Consider the following 17316-nt stretch of genomic DNA (forward strand, 5'->3'; position numbering starts at 1 on the left):
AGCCCCTGCAAACAGCAGCACACGCACCGCAGAGACACGCTGCGGAGCTGTCCTTTCTGTCCTGGAAAGAGGGCTGGGGAGGGGGTTAACTCCAAAAAAGGGGGGGTCAAGAGGGGCTGTGTACAGATGCCTGAAGCTGCTGGCATGGAGGCTGCAACATCTGCTCCTGCAATAGCTACGCAGGTGCTCGGGGATCTTTGCAGAAGCCTGCAGCGGGCGACAGCTGCTTGTGCATCCAGCCAGCCCTGGGTCCAGCCGCACCGGCAGAGCCCAGGTTGTGGGGCAGCAGTGTGCTCCGTGCCACTGCCCCAGCACCCTGCACGGGCTGGAGAGGCAGCCCGGTGCCGGGAGCGCATCTCCTCTCCTCCTCGCAATACCAGGAGCCCAGCTGCTGCCTGCACCAGCACTGCTTTTAAATACCAGCAGCCCTGGCCCCGTGCTCCAGCCACGCTCCCTGCTCCTCCAGGTGCTTTTTAAGGCATGGGGGTCTCAGCTAGAGAAAAGGCAGTAGGTGAACATCTCTGGAAAGCCTAAGCTTCAGCCCTTTGGCTTGGGGGTGGCTCACCAGAAGTGGATGGACTGACCCAGGGGAAAAAAAGAGATGCTGCCTCAGCTGCCGGGCAGGGAAGCCCAGAGATGCTTGTGGTCCTGCAGAGCCCAAAACAAGCCCAGGAAAAACTGCCCCTAATTTGAGGCAGTGAAAGCCTGCAGGGTGCTCATCCCCCAAAAGCAGACCTCAGGGCGGGGAGAGGCTCTCCCACAGCTGCCATCCCCCCTCTGCAAGTAGTAGGATGCTCCAGGGCTCCCAGCTCCCCCCAAGCCCATCACGGACAGCTCACAGCTTCTCCATTCCCAGGCCTGGGGAAGCTTGGCTCACTCGGTACAGCCCGTCTCTGGCTCCTTCCCCTAAGTCCTGGCCCCAGCTCAGGCCAAAGCGTGCAGCTGAAGGGGGCTGAGAGCAGGCACTAACCCCCCCTTAGAGACCAGGGCAGTGAAGCACAGCCCTGGGGACAGATGACCTCCAAATAACTCCAAAAAAGAGACAGTAGCAAGAACAGTTATCATTTAATCATCACCATTCTCTGCAAATCCAGTGTACAGCAGAGCCGAGCTGTGGTCTGGCTCCCAGTGCTCCCACAGTCACCGCCCCTGCCCACAGTGCAGACCCGGTCCATCATGGGAGCTGGGGACTGCAGGCAGGGCAGGAACAGTGCAGGGATGGGGCTGGCCAGCTCCCCTCACCCCTCCTGCCCCGCTGGATGTGTGCCTGAGGATGGACAACCCCAGGCAGCTTTGGCTCTGCTTAGCCCGGTGGGATGGGGGGGAGAGCCTGGTCCTGCCCAGCTCTGGTCTGTGCAAATCTGGTGAGCAGCCAGATACTGGCTGCCCTGAGACAGGCAGCAGGGACTGATCCTGCCCCTGCCCAGTGACCCTTCACAGGTCACTGTGGCCTCTGCTTTGGCATCTGCCTCCATGGAGCTGGAAGAGACCAAGCCCCAGCCCTGGCAGAGGCTGGAGGAGTTCTGGCTGAGGCTAGCTTGTCCCCAAGCCACCCGGCCCACTCTGGACCTGAGCCCACGGCACGAAGCAGGCAGCCAAATGTCCCCGTGCAATCCTGCAAGGGGAAAACCCAGGACAGCATTCACCGAGGCAGGGGGGGCTGGCAGGGGAGCCCCAGCATCTCCCCTGAGATGGCCCAGGGCCTCCCTGGGAGGGCAGAGGGACATCCCTCGGGGCAGCGCCAGCTGGGGCAACCCCACAGTAGTGACCTCCAGAAGGTGTATGTGGTTCCAACAGCAACAAGGACGTGTCCCCTCCCAGGGCAAAGGGTGCTGGGGGGGAAACTGCAGCAGAACTAGGATGGGGAACGGCAATAGTGGTTATAGGTGAAGGCACAGGAGCCCCCGGGCTGGATGCCACGGTTGGGGTTAGTGGCTGGGGCTGAAGAGGCTGCCTGCAAAGAGCCGCCTCTTGACCTCCCTCCAGAGAAGGTCCCGCTCCGGTTCGCCCTCTGCATGAAGCCCCTGTTCTCCTGGGCCCTCCGGGACAGGTAGGGCAGCACCTCGTTCACCGGGCCGTAGGGCACGTACTTGTAGACGGGGAAGCCAGCCTGACCTGGAGGGAGAGAGGCTGGTCAGGGAAATCCCAAGAAAGCAAAAAAACAAAAAGAGAGAAAAAGGGAAAAAAAAAAAAAGAAAAAAAAGAGAGAAAAAAAAGAGAAAAAAGAGAAAAAAAAGGAGAGAGAAAAAGGGGGGGGGGGGGGGGGGGGGGGGGGGGGGGGAAGAGAAGGGTGCGGGGGGAGGGAAAAAAGCCTCCCTTACCTCCTAGCTCCCCTGTGCCCCTCGGGCTGTGCCGATGGAGCGAGGGATGGCGGGCAGGAGGGTTGCTGCGGCCGGAGGCTGCGGTTGAGCACCGGGAAGGGAAGCCTGGGAGCGGCCCCGGCCAGACGAGGCCGAGCCTGGCCGGGCGGGGGGAGCGGCGGCGCATCCCTCCCCAGCTCGGCACGGGGAGCTTGGGAACGCGCCGGGGGGAGCAGGCCGAGGTCACCAGGAGCCCTGGGAATGTCGGCAGCCAGGGCCGGGCCAATTCAAGAAGCATTCAACCAGAAACATCAAGTTAACACATTTTTCCAGCATGACCAGAGGAGGTTGCAGACAGGCAGCCAAACCCCGCTTGCGAGGGAAACTCCAGGACAGAGCAGCATCCACGCTGGACAACTGCCCAGTCCGCCTCCTGCTCCTCTCCTGGCCTCGGGTCTCTGCTCCGGACACCAGTGCGGGCAGGGGGATCAGTCCCTGACCTGAGCTGGGCTACCTCGACCCTTGCATGTCCCTGGGAGCTCTGCTCCGCTGCTTGGGCCAGCGGCAGAAGAGAGGACAAGGTCACGCAAGAGGCTGATGCCACCCCGGTAGCGGGGAGCCCCGGACTCGGTGTGCAGCTCCAGCGGAGCAAAGCGATGCTCCCAGACCAAGGAGGTACAAGAGGGGTTTTGCTGGCTGCCAGGATCAGTCTCTGCCGCACCTCGGAGTACCCTGATCTCAGCTCGTAGCCCAAAGCAGGAAATCTCCCTGCCCAGCCATCACGGTCTCATGGGGCCTCCAGGAGACAGATGTGCTTCTCCATCTACATCCTTGTCTACGTGCTCCCCAAACCCCACGCAGGGGTCACAGCACTCCACACAGCTGGGGAAGAGGCAACAAGGCACTGTCCTCAGCCAGTCCCGCTCTCTGACAGACCCATAGCCTGGCTCCATCCATCCTTCAGACCCCACAGCAGCTGCTCAGGGAGACCCCGAGGTCAAGGTGGGGCAGGAGCACGTCTGCCAAGTCCCCCCTGCTCCCAGCACTCACCCAGGGGGAAGGTGATCTGGTCACACATGCCCAGCAGCTGCCCGAAGTACACCTTCTTCTCCGAGGGATGGATCCCAAGCTCCATCATCCTGCAAGCCAGGCCTCGGCGTTAGGGAAGAGCGGAGACAGCGGAGCACGCAGTGGCAGCGTGTCCCACCAGAGGAGCAGGGATCATCTCCGAGTATGAGAGCACGGCACTGACCACGTCCCAGACGGATGCTGGGATGAGAGGACTTGAGGGATTTGTTTTTAAAGCAGCCTTTGGGTTGGGGAATGGGGCCAGCTCTGCAGCCGCTGTGGGCTACCATGCTGCGCCCCAGCTCCAAGCCCCAAGTGAAGCCCTGAGCACGAGATGGGAGCTAGGATCCCACTGGGCGAGCACAAAGGAGACCTGACAAGCCACAGCACATCTCACCGCAGCTCTGCTGGGCCCCCACATCCCTCGAGCCCCCAGTCCCTGCCACGCCACGCTGCCTCCCCAGCACCCACCTGCGCAGGGTGAACTTCACCGTGTCCTCATTGTGAGATGCCACCATCACGTTGGCTTTCCGGCTGTGCCTGATCTCCTCCAGGATATAGTCCAGGCACCTGTAAGACAGTACGGGGCTGTGTGATGAGGCTGCTCGAGCCCGTGCCCAGTGGGGCGGGAGGGAGGAGCGTGGCTGGGGCTGTCCCCTACCTGTGGTACATCTCGTTGGTCTTCTCGTAGGTGGGGTTGATGGGATCCTCATAGCCAATCTGGGCCGCCCTCTCCCGCTCCTGCTCCATGTAGGCGCCGCGGACCAGCTTGGTGCCAAAGTACCAGCCCTCCCGGCGCGACAGCTCCACGTCCACCGTCACGTTGTCGTAAGCCTCCTGGGACCAGGTGGAAGAGATGGCACAAGGTCATCACACCAGTGCCACCTCTGCCCTGTGCCTTCAGGCAGCCAGCCCCAGAGTTATGCCATCGCATCGCCATGGCTGCAGGAGCCAAGGTCTCCATCCAGCAGCTTCAGCAGGTCCTTCCTGCCCAGCCTCCTGCCGGACCTCACCTTCAGGTAGCACTGGTAGGTGTTGAAGATGATCGCCTGATCCCTGTTGAAGCGGCGCTGCATCTCCAGGGTGAGGCGGCTGATGGCTGGCTGGAAATAGCTCTGCTCCGCATCCACCATCAGCCTCACACCCTTCTCCGTGGCTCTCTGGGGGGTGAATGACATGCAGGTTGGGTTCATGGGGCCGCCTGCTACATGTCTCCCCCTCTGTGGCAGTGCCCAGCTCCCCCAGCCCCAGCGCTCCCTTACCTTGGCAAGGACATCCATCCGCTGCAGCATCCGCTTCATCTGCAGATCCTCCTCCTCGGTGAAGCGTGAGAGCAGAGGCTCAAGCTGCCCAGTCTGAAATGAGAGCAGCTTGTGGCACCCTGCCCACGGGAGACAGAAACGTGCCCTGGAGGAAGCCCATCCTCAGGGCTGCTGCCCACCCCAGCTCCCCAGCACCCACTGGCCAGCACAGGGTGCCCACCCTGCCAGCTTGGTGGCTGCACACAGTGGATCACAGCATGGCCAGGCTCTGGCAGCACAGATGCCAGCCAGCACCACAGCCACCAGCAAGCTACCAGGCAGGGCCTGGGGGCAGCGGACCCACACCCTGCTCCCCCAAACTCCCAGTGCCCTCCCTGTGGGGCTGCTCCAGGGGTAGCGTAGATGGGTACCCACCTGCATGTTGGGGACAAGCAGCAGCTTGGAGAGCTTGGTGCGGCTGTCGATCAGGCTGTTCCAGTCCAGCAGGTCCACAGTGCTGGGAGCAGAGAGCCAGGTCCATACCGGTGTCTTGCAGGGGCAGGGGGGTCTCTACCAGCTCCCAACCCCCACCAGCAAGCAGGGTGCATGGCACGTGCCACCCTGACCTGTCTTGTCACCTCCACCCAAACCTCCTCTATGCTGGGTCGCTGCGCTGAGCCAGCGCTGGCCTTTGGAGACCTCCCCTTGCTGCTGCCCCACTGCCCCAGGAACAGGGACAAGGTCCCCCAGCATCCCCATCCCACAGTGTCCCCCAGGTCACAGGCAGCTTACCCGCTCATGCCCAGGTTCTCGCCCGTGAACCAGTGCTGGCTCTCCGCCTTGGTCGCGATGCCGAGGTTTGCCAGGGCCTCCTGCCACCAAAAGGCGCATCAGTGCCAAGGGGCTACAGGGGTCTTACTGCTCCAGGCTCAGAGGTGTCACAGGTCCGGGCTGCTCCAGGACTTCTATGGCCACCGGGTACCTCCAGCAGCACATCCCCAGCAGCACAGCCTCCTCCCTCGGACATCACCCGCCTCACCTGCAGCTTCTCCGCCTCCAGCTTCATCTCCAGCGCTGCCCGCCCAGCCTGGCCCTGCTCCGCAGCCATTTGGTGGAAGAACCTCCGCCACTTCACCAGCACCTCTGAGAACTGCAGCTGTGGGGACAGAGCTTGAGGTGAGACAGCCGGGCTGGAGCCCGGCTGGCTTGGAGCCTCCTATCATGCCAGGGCTTTGCACGATCATACCCAGCCTGAGGCAGACCCTGACCCTATAGCAGGGCACCTTGGCCAAGCAGGGGCCAAGCCTAGCAGTACAGATCCCCCACGCCCTCATGTTAGGACCTTTAAACTTCTGAGCTCTTCATGTGTCCCCAAAAGTTGAGGCAGGGTCTCCGGGGTGGTGCCCACTCCTCTCTGCCATCAGTAGAGAGGCCACTGCAGCGAGGCCTCGCACCCCAAAGTGCCTGCCCCCACAGATGCATCATCCGTGGCCCTGGCTCTGATCCACCTCACCCTGGTCACAGCCCTGGCACTCACCAGGAACTGAGGTCTGCCCAGCGCTGTCAGCTTGATGGCCGAGAAGCCGTTCTCTGAGCTGCCACCTGGATGGAGCCACAAAGACAGAGCTAGCCCGACAGGCAGGGTGCTCGGGCAGAAGGGAGGCACTCGAGATGCGGTGGAGGGCTGCAGGGTCCCTGCAGTCCCCAAGCACAGCGGGGCTGCTCAGGACACGTGGAGCACTTACCTGAGGCATCGATGCAGCGGAGGAAAGTCTCCATGTGCTGGTCGCACTTGGCCTCGTCGGCGTAGAAATATGTGCGGGCACTGATGACCCCACCGCGGCGATCCCCAAATCCCGGATGGGCTCGGTATTGCTTCTCCCTTTGTTCTGCTCCTGGGATGGAAGAGGATGGAGATGGGCCATGCAGCCCTGCCGAGCTCCTACAAGCCTCCCCAGGAGCTTCTGCTGTGGGCGAAGGGGAGAGGGGCTCCAGCTTGGACCTCAAAAGAGCCCCCGAGGGCTGCAACCCGCCCTGCCTGCTCTGTTGCCCAAGCAGAGGCTGAGCCTTTGCTGAGGAGCAGGGTTGGTCAAGAACCAAGATGTTCCTCATCCAGCTCATGTTTTGAGGCTGTGGGAGCTGGGTCCTTCCCCCACACCAGGCCTGCAGTGCCCAGGATCAGCTGGACCTTCAGGCTATCTCCTGTCAGCAGGAAAGGCTGGGTCACTCACCTCCCATCTCCTTCTCGGCTGCAGAGGTGCAGGAGCTAAGAAGAGAAACAGGGAAGATAAGGGCCAGGTCAGCAACCCCCCACAACCCCACACTGGTGGCCAGGGCAGCTCTGAGGCTCCCCTGTTGCCAGCCTGGCGCTGGACCCTGCTCTTCCCTCGCCATCCCATCACCAAGGGATCAAACACTGCTCAGCGCGAGCTCTGCTGACAGGTCAGATGCCCCAAACCTGCTCGTGGAAGGCAACGGGGTTTCAACATCCAGGCGAGTGTTACCTGGAGGCCCTGTGGCAGCACAGGGAGGATGCTCTGTCCCAGGGTCCAGAGCTGCTCTCAAACAGCCCACCCCATGGCAAGGACAAGGTCAGCCCTGGTGGGGCTGGGTGCTCCGTGTCCAGCCACGCCAGCCCATGGTCCTCACTGTGGTGGCACCAAGCCTCAACCCAATGCCTCCCCACCTTGCAAGGCACCAGCAGCCAGACCATGAAGCAAGGAGCTCCTCCAGACCCAGGGCACATCAAGCCGTAGGATGCCCTGCTGCAGCTCAGCTGCCCTGCGCTCCTCTGTGCCTTGGCATCAGCCAGTAACTTACAAACAAGGTCTTGGCTTCAACTCCAGCTGACCTCGGATGTAATTTCAAGCCCAAGCTCTTTGCCACAGAGATAAAAGGGCTCTGACTGCCTGAGGGATGCTGGCCAAGTCATGAGATCCTCCTTGAGCTTGAGCAGCTATGCCTTCTTGCTGACACCCTAAATCCAGCCCTCAGACCCGGGGTCTCATCCAGGAACACTGTAAGCCCCTGGAGAGCAGCTCTGAGTGACAGCAGAGCCATCTCCTCCAGAAGATCTCTGCCTTGGAGTCACTGTCCCAAAACTGGCCGTGCCCGACACTGGGGAAGCACACTGCGAGGCAAGCAGCAAAGCCACCCGTCCGGAGCCAGAGGACTCGCACAAGAGAGCAGAGAGGCATGTGGCATGGTCCCAGAACATGTTGTCCCGCATAGAAACCCTGTGACAGGGATTAGGGGCTGCTGGAAGCATAAACAAGCGGAGACAAGCCCTTCCCTCGTGCTCCCTGGAGCCAGGAACAACCCCACATTGCTCAAAGTGCAGCAAAGCCTGGCCTGAACCAGGGCAGGAGCAGCTGGAGCTCATGGGGAGCAGCAGGCATGATGTCTAGCAGGCTCTGCTCGGTGATTTTGCTACCCTGAGGACAGGTCAAGAAGCTTTCTGCCCCTGAATACAGAGGGGAGAGGAAAGGAAGGAGGAGACATCATACATCCAGGGGTGGGATGCGACAGCAAAGCCCACAGTGGATGGAAGGTCCCCTTGGAGCGGGCAGCGAGGCGCAGGGGAAGGCTTCAGCTGGACACACTGCTGCCACTCTGAGGACATGTTGAGATGGGTCCCGTGGGCAGGTCCCAGCCGCAGCACAGCAGGACAGCTCTGAACCCCAAAGCACGCCTTGCGTCCAACATCTGAGATGCTGGGGACAAGTGGCAGGGAGCAAAGCCTCCTCTGACCTACCCAGCGTGAATGCACACAACTCAATTAGCAAAGAGCACCCTTGAATTTGAAGTGTTTTGTGTTCCGGAAGGCAAACACACCCTTTCCAGCAGCATTCCTGCTGCATGACTGCACTGAGCCCTTCGTCCCCGAGGGGGGCATTCAAAGCAGTGCCACGGTGCTCGCTTTATTGTTCTGCATCAACCAAAACAAAGGAAGCTCCTTCCAGCTGAAGAAACAGCTCTTCCTGGATATCATCTGCTTTCTTTGCAATATTAGTCTTGGCCAGCAAAGCCATTCCTATACCAACCAAGTGCCACCAACCCAGCTTATACCTGGCCATCCCTTCTGGAAACCGAAAGCAAGTCTCCCAGAGCGGGACACATCTCCAGGCACTGCCCAAACGCTTCTGGCAGGCTGTAACCAGAAGCAGCCACCTGCAAGGCACGCTCAGGACCTGGGAGCTCACACTCGCCCAAAGCATGCACAAAGCAGGCCCTCCAAGTGCTGCAAAGCAGGTTATGAAGACTTAATGCAGCCCACTGGATTGCTGAGAAGGGTAATCCAGCTGACACAGCAGACTGGGGCTTTCTGGAAGTTTTTATCAGGCTCAAATAAACCATTTCAGGAGAAGCACAAAGGTCCCCCTGTCAGAAATAAGTAGGCAATAATCCATTTTGCCCTGGAGGTTACCAGGAGGGTGCCACGAGCACAGCATATTTGCTTTGCTCGTCAGCAAATGGGTCTGGCAAAGGGGATGAGGGAGAAGCTGTCCCTGAACTACCACATCCAAGGAAAAACTCATGGTCACATGAAGCCCAGACTGGAGCTATGGGTGATGCTTAAAGCCCTGCAGGTAGAAATAAAGCAAAGCTCCTGGCAGAAGAGAGTCCTTCAGGCCTGCCCCATGCATCAGTTGCCAGCACGCACCAGCCCAGGAGCATCGCAAGACCTTGCATAGCTTCAAGCTAAATAGAAACCACCCTGTGATCCTGGGGAGCCACAGCACACGCAGGCAGAGCACTGGGCACGGGTGGCAGCAGCACTGGGAGCAGGAGGAGAAGGGGAGGCGGTGGCTCTGGGAGGCTGATTGGCCAGGCTGGATCGTAATCCCACGCTGGGGCAGGTATCAGGTGTCCACGCAAGAAATCTCTAGAGGAAGCAAAGTCCACGCGCTGCACGGCAGAGCCGTTCAGGGAGTCTGACAGCGCTCGGGGGCAGGATTGTCCTTCCCCATGTTAGCACAATCCCAACCCATCTCCTGGCTTGGGATGCTCATGGGCCAGCAATGGCCCCAAGGCTGCAAGGGGACCACAACCACCTCCACTATCGTGCAGCTCCTTGTTTCACCCCACGGGGAACAGAAGCCCCGGCCCAGCCGCAGCACTGCCTCTCCACACCCCACTCAGGGCTGCACCCATCCCGAAGCCCCCAGCCCACGTACTGCCCCAGGAGTGGAGCAGCACCCAGGCTCTGCTGCCCGCAGGACACCTTTCTCCAGCCGTGTCACCATGACCCGGCAGCAGCCTTCAGCACATGGCCAAGGACTCCTGGGACAAGGCGGCAGAGCTCTGGATGCCAGCCCAGGCAGGGCAGGGCAGGTATGAGCTGGCAGCAGGCAGGATAAGCTGGTGCCTGCCTGCGTTGCATTGCTGTTCCCAACCAGAAAGCCCGTGACAAGGAGCAGCCAGGGCCCATTGCTGGGGAGGAAACGGGCATTTCCCTGCTGTTATCTCCAGCTTGCTCCAGAAGAGCAGGCTGCGCTGGTAAGGCCAACACAGCTCTGCCTATACCCAACACCCCCCCTGCCCCGTGAGCAGGCAGGATACAGGTGCAGGCAGAGCCTGCCTGCGAAAGCCCTCAGTGGTCAACCATAGGAAAGTGCTCGGCACAGGCACAGCCAGACCGAGGAAGGCAGCAATGCCAGCCCGGCAGCACCGGCACCACCAGCTCAGCCGGGTCACGCTGGGGGCCAGCTCAGCCCCACGGGGATGCTGAGCAATGTGCCTGGACCACGGCTGCGCACCCGGGGAAGAAACCAGCCGCTCCTGAAAACACCGCTGCTCCTCGCCTTCGTAAGAGCCATCCCCGCCTCCCCGGGCTGCAGCGGGGTATTTTGAAGCTTTTATATAAAAACAAAATGAAGTTTGCAGCTCAGTCTGCAAGGGGCTGGGATGGGCACAGCCCTGCCTCCCCCCCGTGCAGCTCCCACGCCAGCGCTGCCCTCGCAAGCTGCCTGCTCCCACCGCAGACAGGCAGGACCTTCGTGCCCACAGGGATTTCCAGCAGCAGCGGCAGCCGGGGGCAAGCAGGGGGGCCCCCGATAAGCAGTGCCTGAGTGGGGAGCAGAGATAAGACTCCCGGCGGCGGCTGGGAGGAGTCCAGCAGCACCACCTGCATCACCACGCTGTCCCGAAACCCCACTTGCAAATCACCCCAAAAAAGCCGTTTCCGCTGTATTTTTAACACTGTGTGACAAGCATGTGGCAGCCGGACGGCGTCCCCAGCTGCGAGCATGGACACGGGGCTGCTGCAGTCTTGCCCGGGGGAGCGCTGCATCCCTAGTCTGCACCCTTCGGCAGGGTCACCTTTGTCCTGGGTGGGGGGGACACCACCCACCCTGGTGACCGTGGGGTGCCGGCCAGCAGCCCATCGATTGGGTGAGCGGAGCTGCCCGAAGCTGGAACCCAAATAGTGGAAAGTTACCGGCGGCTTTGGGCCGGCGCCTGCCCTTGGCAGAGGGCGGGAGGCAGGGAAGGCTGCCTGGGATGTGGGTGCAACCTGGGGGGGGGGGGGCAGGGGGGGCAGGGGGCACCACCCCAGCTTGATGGGGGTGGATACGGTGGGGGGCAGCACCCCAGCGTGTGTATGGTGGGGGATGGAGGGAGCAGGACCCTGGGGGAGGAATGGGGGGGGGGGGGCAGCATCCCAGTGTGGGGGAGAAGGGAGACTAGAGGGGGGACAGCACCCCAGAGTGTGCAGGGGGGTGGAGGGGGACAGCACCCCAGTGGGGGTGGGGGGGAATAGAGGTGGGGAGCACCCCAGGGTGTGCAGGAGGATGGAGGGGAACACCACCGCAGTGGGGGGGGGGCAGGGCAGCACCCCGGTGTGTGCAGGGGGGGTGGAGGGGGACAGCACCCCAGTGTGAGGGGAATGGGGGGGCAACAGCACCCCTGTGTGTGCTGGGGGGTGTAGTGGGACAGCACCCCAGTTGGGGGTGGGGGCAGCACCCTTGGGGAGGAGAACGGGGGGGGCAGCACCCCAGCGTGTTTGGGGAGGATGGGGGGCGGCACCGGCGGGCGGGGGAGGAGGGCGGCGGCGGCGGGGGCGGCGCGCAGCGGGAGGCGGGGCTGTGACGCACGGCAACTCCGGCTCCGCAGCCAATGGGAGCGGAGGGGATGGGCGGGCGCAGCCAATAGCAGAGCGGCCAAGTCCCGCGCCCGGCGCACGCCGTGCCCGCGCCGTCCCGCCGCCGCCGCCCCCCCCCGCCCCGGCCCCGGCCCCGGCCCCGTCGGGCCCCGCACTCACTCCAGCTCCTTGCGCTCGGCCTCCTCGGCGCTCAGGTCCTCCTCCACGCTGTAGTCCAGCACGGCGCCCACGCCGAAGGCCTGGTTCCGCCGGATGAGCGGTTTGATGGCCTCCTGGTCCTCCCCCGCCACGAACTGCCCGTAGAAGGTCATCTTCATCAGCCGCTCGAACAGCGCCTGCCCCAGCACCCGCTGGCACAGCTGCAGCAGCTGCGGGACAACGGCAGCTCAGTGCTCCGCCGGCCGGCACCCGGCCCCCACCGGCAGCCCATCGGGACGGGCACCCCCCGGAACGAGAGCCCCCCCCCCTCCCCAGGCCCGGGACCGGCATCCCCCCTGGAGCGGGCAGCTCCCCCCCGCCCGGCACCCCACCCGGAGCGGGAACCCTGCTGCCCGGGACCGGCACCCCGGAGCGGCAGCCCCCGCCACCCACCTCCCGGTTGTGCTCCACCAGCGGCCCGACGGCGCACAGCCCCAGCACCAGCAGCCCGCGCAGCAGCTCGGCGCTGCTCTTGCTGCGGAACGCCTCCCGTGGGTCCCCGAAATCCACGGCGGGCGGCGGCGGCGGCGGTCCCCGTTCCGCATCCCGCGGAGGGGGGGGAGGCGGCGGCGGCACTGGCCGGGCCCCCCTGCCCGCAGCCGGCGGCGGAGCGGCCCCGCGGGGCGCGGTGGCGGGCGCGGAGCGCGGGCGGCGGGGGACGCCCAGGCGGGGGGCGGCGGCGCAGAGCGCCCGGGCCGCGCTCGGCGGAGCCATGGGCACGGCGGGGCCGCCCGCCCCGAGCCGCCGCCTTAAGTACCGCCCGCCCGGCGCCGCCCCGCGGGGCTCCCCGCCGACACGGCCGCGCCCGCCGGGGCTGCGGGGCCGCCGCTCCGCCCCGCGGCCCGGCTCGGCACCGGCACCGGCACCGGCACCGGCACCGGCACCGGCACCGGCACCGGCACCGGCACCACCACCCTGCCCGGCGCGCCCCTCTCCCGCAGCCCCCAGCCCGGTGCTTTCCCCGTTCCCATCTCCTCGGGGCAGCCCGCCCCGGGGACGCATCCCTTCCGAGGAGCCCCAGGGAGGGCGTAGAGGGGCAGGGGTGGCCCGAGGGGAGCCCTGGGTGGGGCTGAAGGGAGCCCCATCCCCTTGGAGCAGCGCTGGGGAGGGTCGGGGGGGGGGGGCAAAGAGAGCCCCATGCCCTTGGAGGAGCCCCAGGGAGAGCTATGGAGGTCCCAAGGGAGCCCTGAAGTGGTCCCCATCCCACCGGAGGGGCCCTGAGGGGAGCACCGGGGCCAACCCTACAGGACCAAAGGGCTCCTGACTGCTTAGAGCAGCCCCAGGGAGGGCCAAAGGGTGCCCCAAAAGGGCCTCCGTCCCCTCGTAGCAATCCCTGGGGCAGGCTGTGACATGTCCAGCCCACAGGGAGGCCCTTGGGGAGGGTATCTCCGACCCCGGGGACCCGTCAGAGGAGAGATGTCGTTGCAAGCCACCGTGCTTGCTCCTCCTGGTCTTTGCGTGAACCATTTGGGGGTTTCAGCTGAATCCTCGTTCGTTTGGTCAGGGTTCATGGGTGCTGGGGTGCTTGGGGTGGCTTGAGCCAGCAGACCGGCTCCCTCGGCATGGGCTGGGGCAGTTGGGCTTCGCCTGCTCCATGGAGCCCCAGCACGGAGAGGCCTGGCAGGGCCTTGGGAGGTTCCTGGGCAGGGCCGAGTGTCCGTGCCACTCCTGGCAGGCATTTGCCTGAGCTGTTCCTCCCAGGCACACCCAGTGCTGAACTCCAGAGATCACCCAGCACCCCGCAGCCAGATATGCTCCCGACTCTTGGCCTGGGGAGCAGAGAGCAGGGACCTCCCTTCCTTTTTGCAGGACCGTTTTGCAGCAAGCATCACAGCTGCATCCCCTCTCGGTGCCCACATCCCCTCTCCACGCCCACGTCCCCTCTCCATGCCTGCTTCTCCGGCCCCAATTTTGCAGTGGCTCCCTGAGGATGACTCCGGGCTGATGCAGACCTGCCCAAACCCAGCTCCTCAGTGACATCTTGTGCCTGAGGATGCTCAGCGCAGGCAGCATCGGCCAGGCAGGAGGGGAGCAGGCAGCAGCAGGCCTGTGAGGTTTGCTAGGGTGGGAAACCACGTCCGGAGTGGGGTGGAGAGGAAGAGCCCGAAGCTTTGAGAAGGCTCCAGCAGCTGCGATGCAAAACTTTTCTTTTCCAAAGCAACCCCCAGTCCAGCAAACTGTAACCACTGTAAAAGTCTGGCCCCGTCTGGATGAGGTACAGCTACCACAGGGCCAGCGGTATAGGAAAAATCAGTTACAGCAAATATTTTTTCCTCCGTGCCCCAGCACTGGCATTGCTGTAATTAGCAGTGAAACCACGGAGGTTCCTTGAGCTCATTTGCAAGGTTTCCTTTTGGGATGTCCCATCCTTCCACGGTGAGAGCCAGCCAGTGGCATTGCCCCCTAACAGAGCTGGGCAAAAAGTCAGCTGTGAAAAAGCATCCTTTTCCTTCAAAATATTCCTGCGCTGCATTAACTCTTTCGTGCGATTCAGAGCGAAATAATTCACCCAAAGTGCGTTGCCGCGACGAGGTTGCACACTGAAGTCTCAAGCTGCAGTTCAAACTCCTGTTGAAGAAAAAAAAGCCGACGTTACACCGAGCTGCCTTAAAGCCCGAGGACCAGATGCTACCGCTGGAATTGAAAACTTTTAATCAGCTATAACTTTTGCTCCTTTTTTAGCCTCAGTGGTGCCAGGCCAAGCCATGGCTCCCTGTTAACCAACAGCCACAGCCAGATCCCCCTGCTGTGGCAGGGAGCTTCTTTCTCAGCCAGGTGCCACAGAGAAAATTCCCTTGAAAGGCTCTAATGGCATCAGTCACCCCTGGGAAATACTCGCCTGAGCTTAGCGGGGAAAGTTTCCGAGCATTGCCCGTTGTGCCGGCAGAGCTGGCAGCCCCGCGGCATCGGTGGAGCCTCCAGGCTGGGAGGGGGAGTTTGTGGTGCACGACCAGGTCTGAGCTTCTGGAGAAATTTTAGTCTCAGATCTGAATGCAAAGATGAAATGTAAAAAAGCCACATTTTGGTGGAAGCGAAATCCGATGGTGTTTATCTTGGGATGGCTGCTCCCGAAGCAGAGGGGATCCCTGAGCTGGCAGCCCCACCGATGGCTGGGAGACCAACAAGGGATGCTCAAGGCTGCTGTGGGGACTGTGCCAAGCCCCCATGGGCCACCGCACCGTGGCCCTGCAGAGCACTGACCCCCAGCTCCCGATAGCCCTCGGCTGTGACTTTATGCCCTTTGGGCAACTGTCCCCATAGCCCACCATGTCCAGGCAGACGCTGCTGGCGCAGAGGGGGACGGTGCATGCTCGAGGTCTGCTCCTACTGGCACGGTGGCTGCAGCTGGCCCACGCGTGGTGTGGGAAGCCCGGTCCAGCCCACAGCATGGGTACTCACATCACGAACGCAACCATGCTGCTGTATCCTGCACGGGGAACGTGCCCCAGGCCTGATAACATGCATCCGAGTCCTTCAGCGGGCACGCTCGGCCGCACCAGCGACAGCACTGAGCCGGGGAGAGGCTGTTATTGATGGCTTGAGAAGCCATAAGATGTAAAGAAACAAATTTGAATGCAAGACAAATAGGTGAGAAGGGGATTTAGTGCGGGAGGAGATGGCAGTTTGGAAAGGGGGAGGCCACGGCATGCATATTTCATGGGCCGGTGCTCGGCAGGGAGGCTTTTTTGACACCGCGAAAATAACAGATGGCAACAAGTAACAGCAGCCGCTCATGGCACTGGGGAGGGAGAGCTGTGAGATGAAAATCGCTCCTCCGGCCTTTCGGCAGAAGCGGGCACGGGCGCATCACCTGGGGGCTGCTGGGCTGTGCCGTATCACCGGGACGCAGGGATCAGCCTTCCTCACCATCGTCTTCCTCCAGCCAAGTGCTGGGGTAGGGACAATCCTGCCCCATCCTTGGGACTGGGGCTCGATCCTTGCTGTCCCGTAGCTCTGCCAGCACTCGAGCCCTGCCTGCTCCAGCAGCCCTTGCCGCGCCGGGCCCCCCACGCTCCCAGCATCCATCCTCTGCGGTTTCCCTGGAGAGTGCTGATTCAGATCCTCCTCCGTCGGGTATTTCTCACGCTGATCATACGCCTGGCTCGTGCCCAGCACCAGCGCTACCAAACCGCTTCCACCTCCGGCCAGCGTGCCGGGAGGGACACCTACACCCCGCCAGCAAGCAGGCAGGGGTGTGGGGAACGGTGCGGACCCTCAGCTGGCATCTAGCTCTGCTAAATGTGCCCTCGGAGCAGGATGTGATGAGGTGGCCAGGAGCTGCAGCCCTTCCCCAGCATGGGTCAGAGGCAGCCGTCTGCCGTGGACCCACCAGCAAAACCCATGAGAAGGTGGAGGTGAGGGCGGCACTTCCCAGATTGCAGCGGCGTGTGGCTCATCATCTGGCTCAGGGTTATTTTTCTTCGCAAGAGGCTTCATCTCCTGCCGTACCACTCTTCAGGGAGACCCCCAGACCCACTAATAATCCACACTGATGGGAATAAAACCCCTGTGGGGTGCACAGGAGGTCCCAGCCCTAGGACAGCGTGTGTTTAGATGATGAGTTGGTTCTCTCTCCAACCCCTCCAACCCTCTCCAACCCCTCCAACCAGCCCTGTCACCCTCCCAGGGGTGGCTCTGGCTCGTGCCGCAGTACGGACCATTGCAAGTGCTGCTCTGCTTTGCTGTGCCATGCTGGCAGTGGGGTGGAGGAGCTGGCCCATCCTCCCACAGCCGGGGAACCGGGGAACTGTGTCCTTCCCTTTCCTCCTGGTGCTAAAGAGAGCCGTGGAGGTTTAACCGCTGCAGCGAGGGTAGCGGTGAACCCCATCCCGGCACTGCGCAGGCAGGGTGAGGCTGCAGCACTCCTGTCCCGCCTCTACGGCACCGGAGTAGGGAGTTTTGGGGACTTGCTGGTGGTCACCAGGGAGTCACAGGGTGGGAGCTCCAGCTCCTGGGGTGTTTCTGTGGGTCGGGAGCCCCGGTGAGAGCAGCTGAGAGCTGCCACAGACCCTGCCGGTGGAAAGAGATGCTGGGGGGCTCCTCTTGCAGCTCATCTCCCAGCCGTCTCGGACCTTGGTCCCCCAGCATGGTTGGGATTTGGGAAACTGGGCTGGGCTCTGATCCCTGGCGTCTTCCACTTGCATCCCAATGGTTTTCGGTGAATCACTTGCAGCCTAAGAAATAAATGTCTTCTTGATTCTCCCTCTGAATTCCTGCGGGTCTGGTGTGGCTCAGCAGCCACGAGAAAATACCCGGGTGAATTCCTATCTCCATAAAGGTCAAAGCTGTAAAAAAAAAGGAGGTTGCCTCTCAAAAGGCACCTAGGAAATATCCAAGGCAGGGAAAGGCACATCAGAATTCCCACATCAGGTAATTTTTTTTTTTGCAGAGGCTCCTCTGGTTTTCC

The 17316-nt window shown here is 62.5% G+C and overlaps 1 protein-coding gene across 1 annotated transcript; it reads right to left on the bottom strand.

Moving 5' to 3' along the window:
* Positions 1-1850: 1850 nt before the first annotated feature.
* Positions 1851-12590, bottom strand: LOC127022997 (proline dehydrogenase 1, mitochondrial-like). Its single transcript, XM_050906887.1, is given in 15 exon segments — positions 1851-2002; positions 2005-2115; positions 3351-3439; positions 3840-3938; positions 4030-4205; positions 4382-4528; positions 4631-4723; positions 5045-5126; positions 5402-5481; positions 5649-5765; positions 6147-6211; positions 6355-6504; positions 6841-6875; positions 11871-12079; positions 12303-12590. Coding segments are annotated over 14 exon segments (1476 nt in total). The 5' UTR covers positions 12029-12079; positions 12303-12590; the 3' UTR covers positions 1851-1928.
* Positions 12591-17316: the final 4726 nt, after the last annotated feature.

This window comes from Gymnogyps californianus, chromosome 16 (assembly GCF_018139145.2).
Source record: "Gymnogyps californianus isolate 813 chromosome 16, ASM1813914v2, whole genome shotgun sequence".
Classification (NCBI taxonomy): Eukaryota; Metazoa; Chordata; class Aves; order Accipitriformes; family Cathartidae; genus Gymnogyps; species Gymnogyps californianus.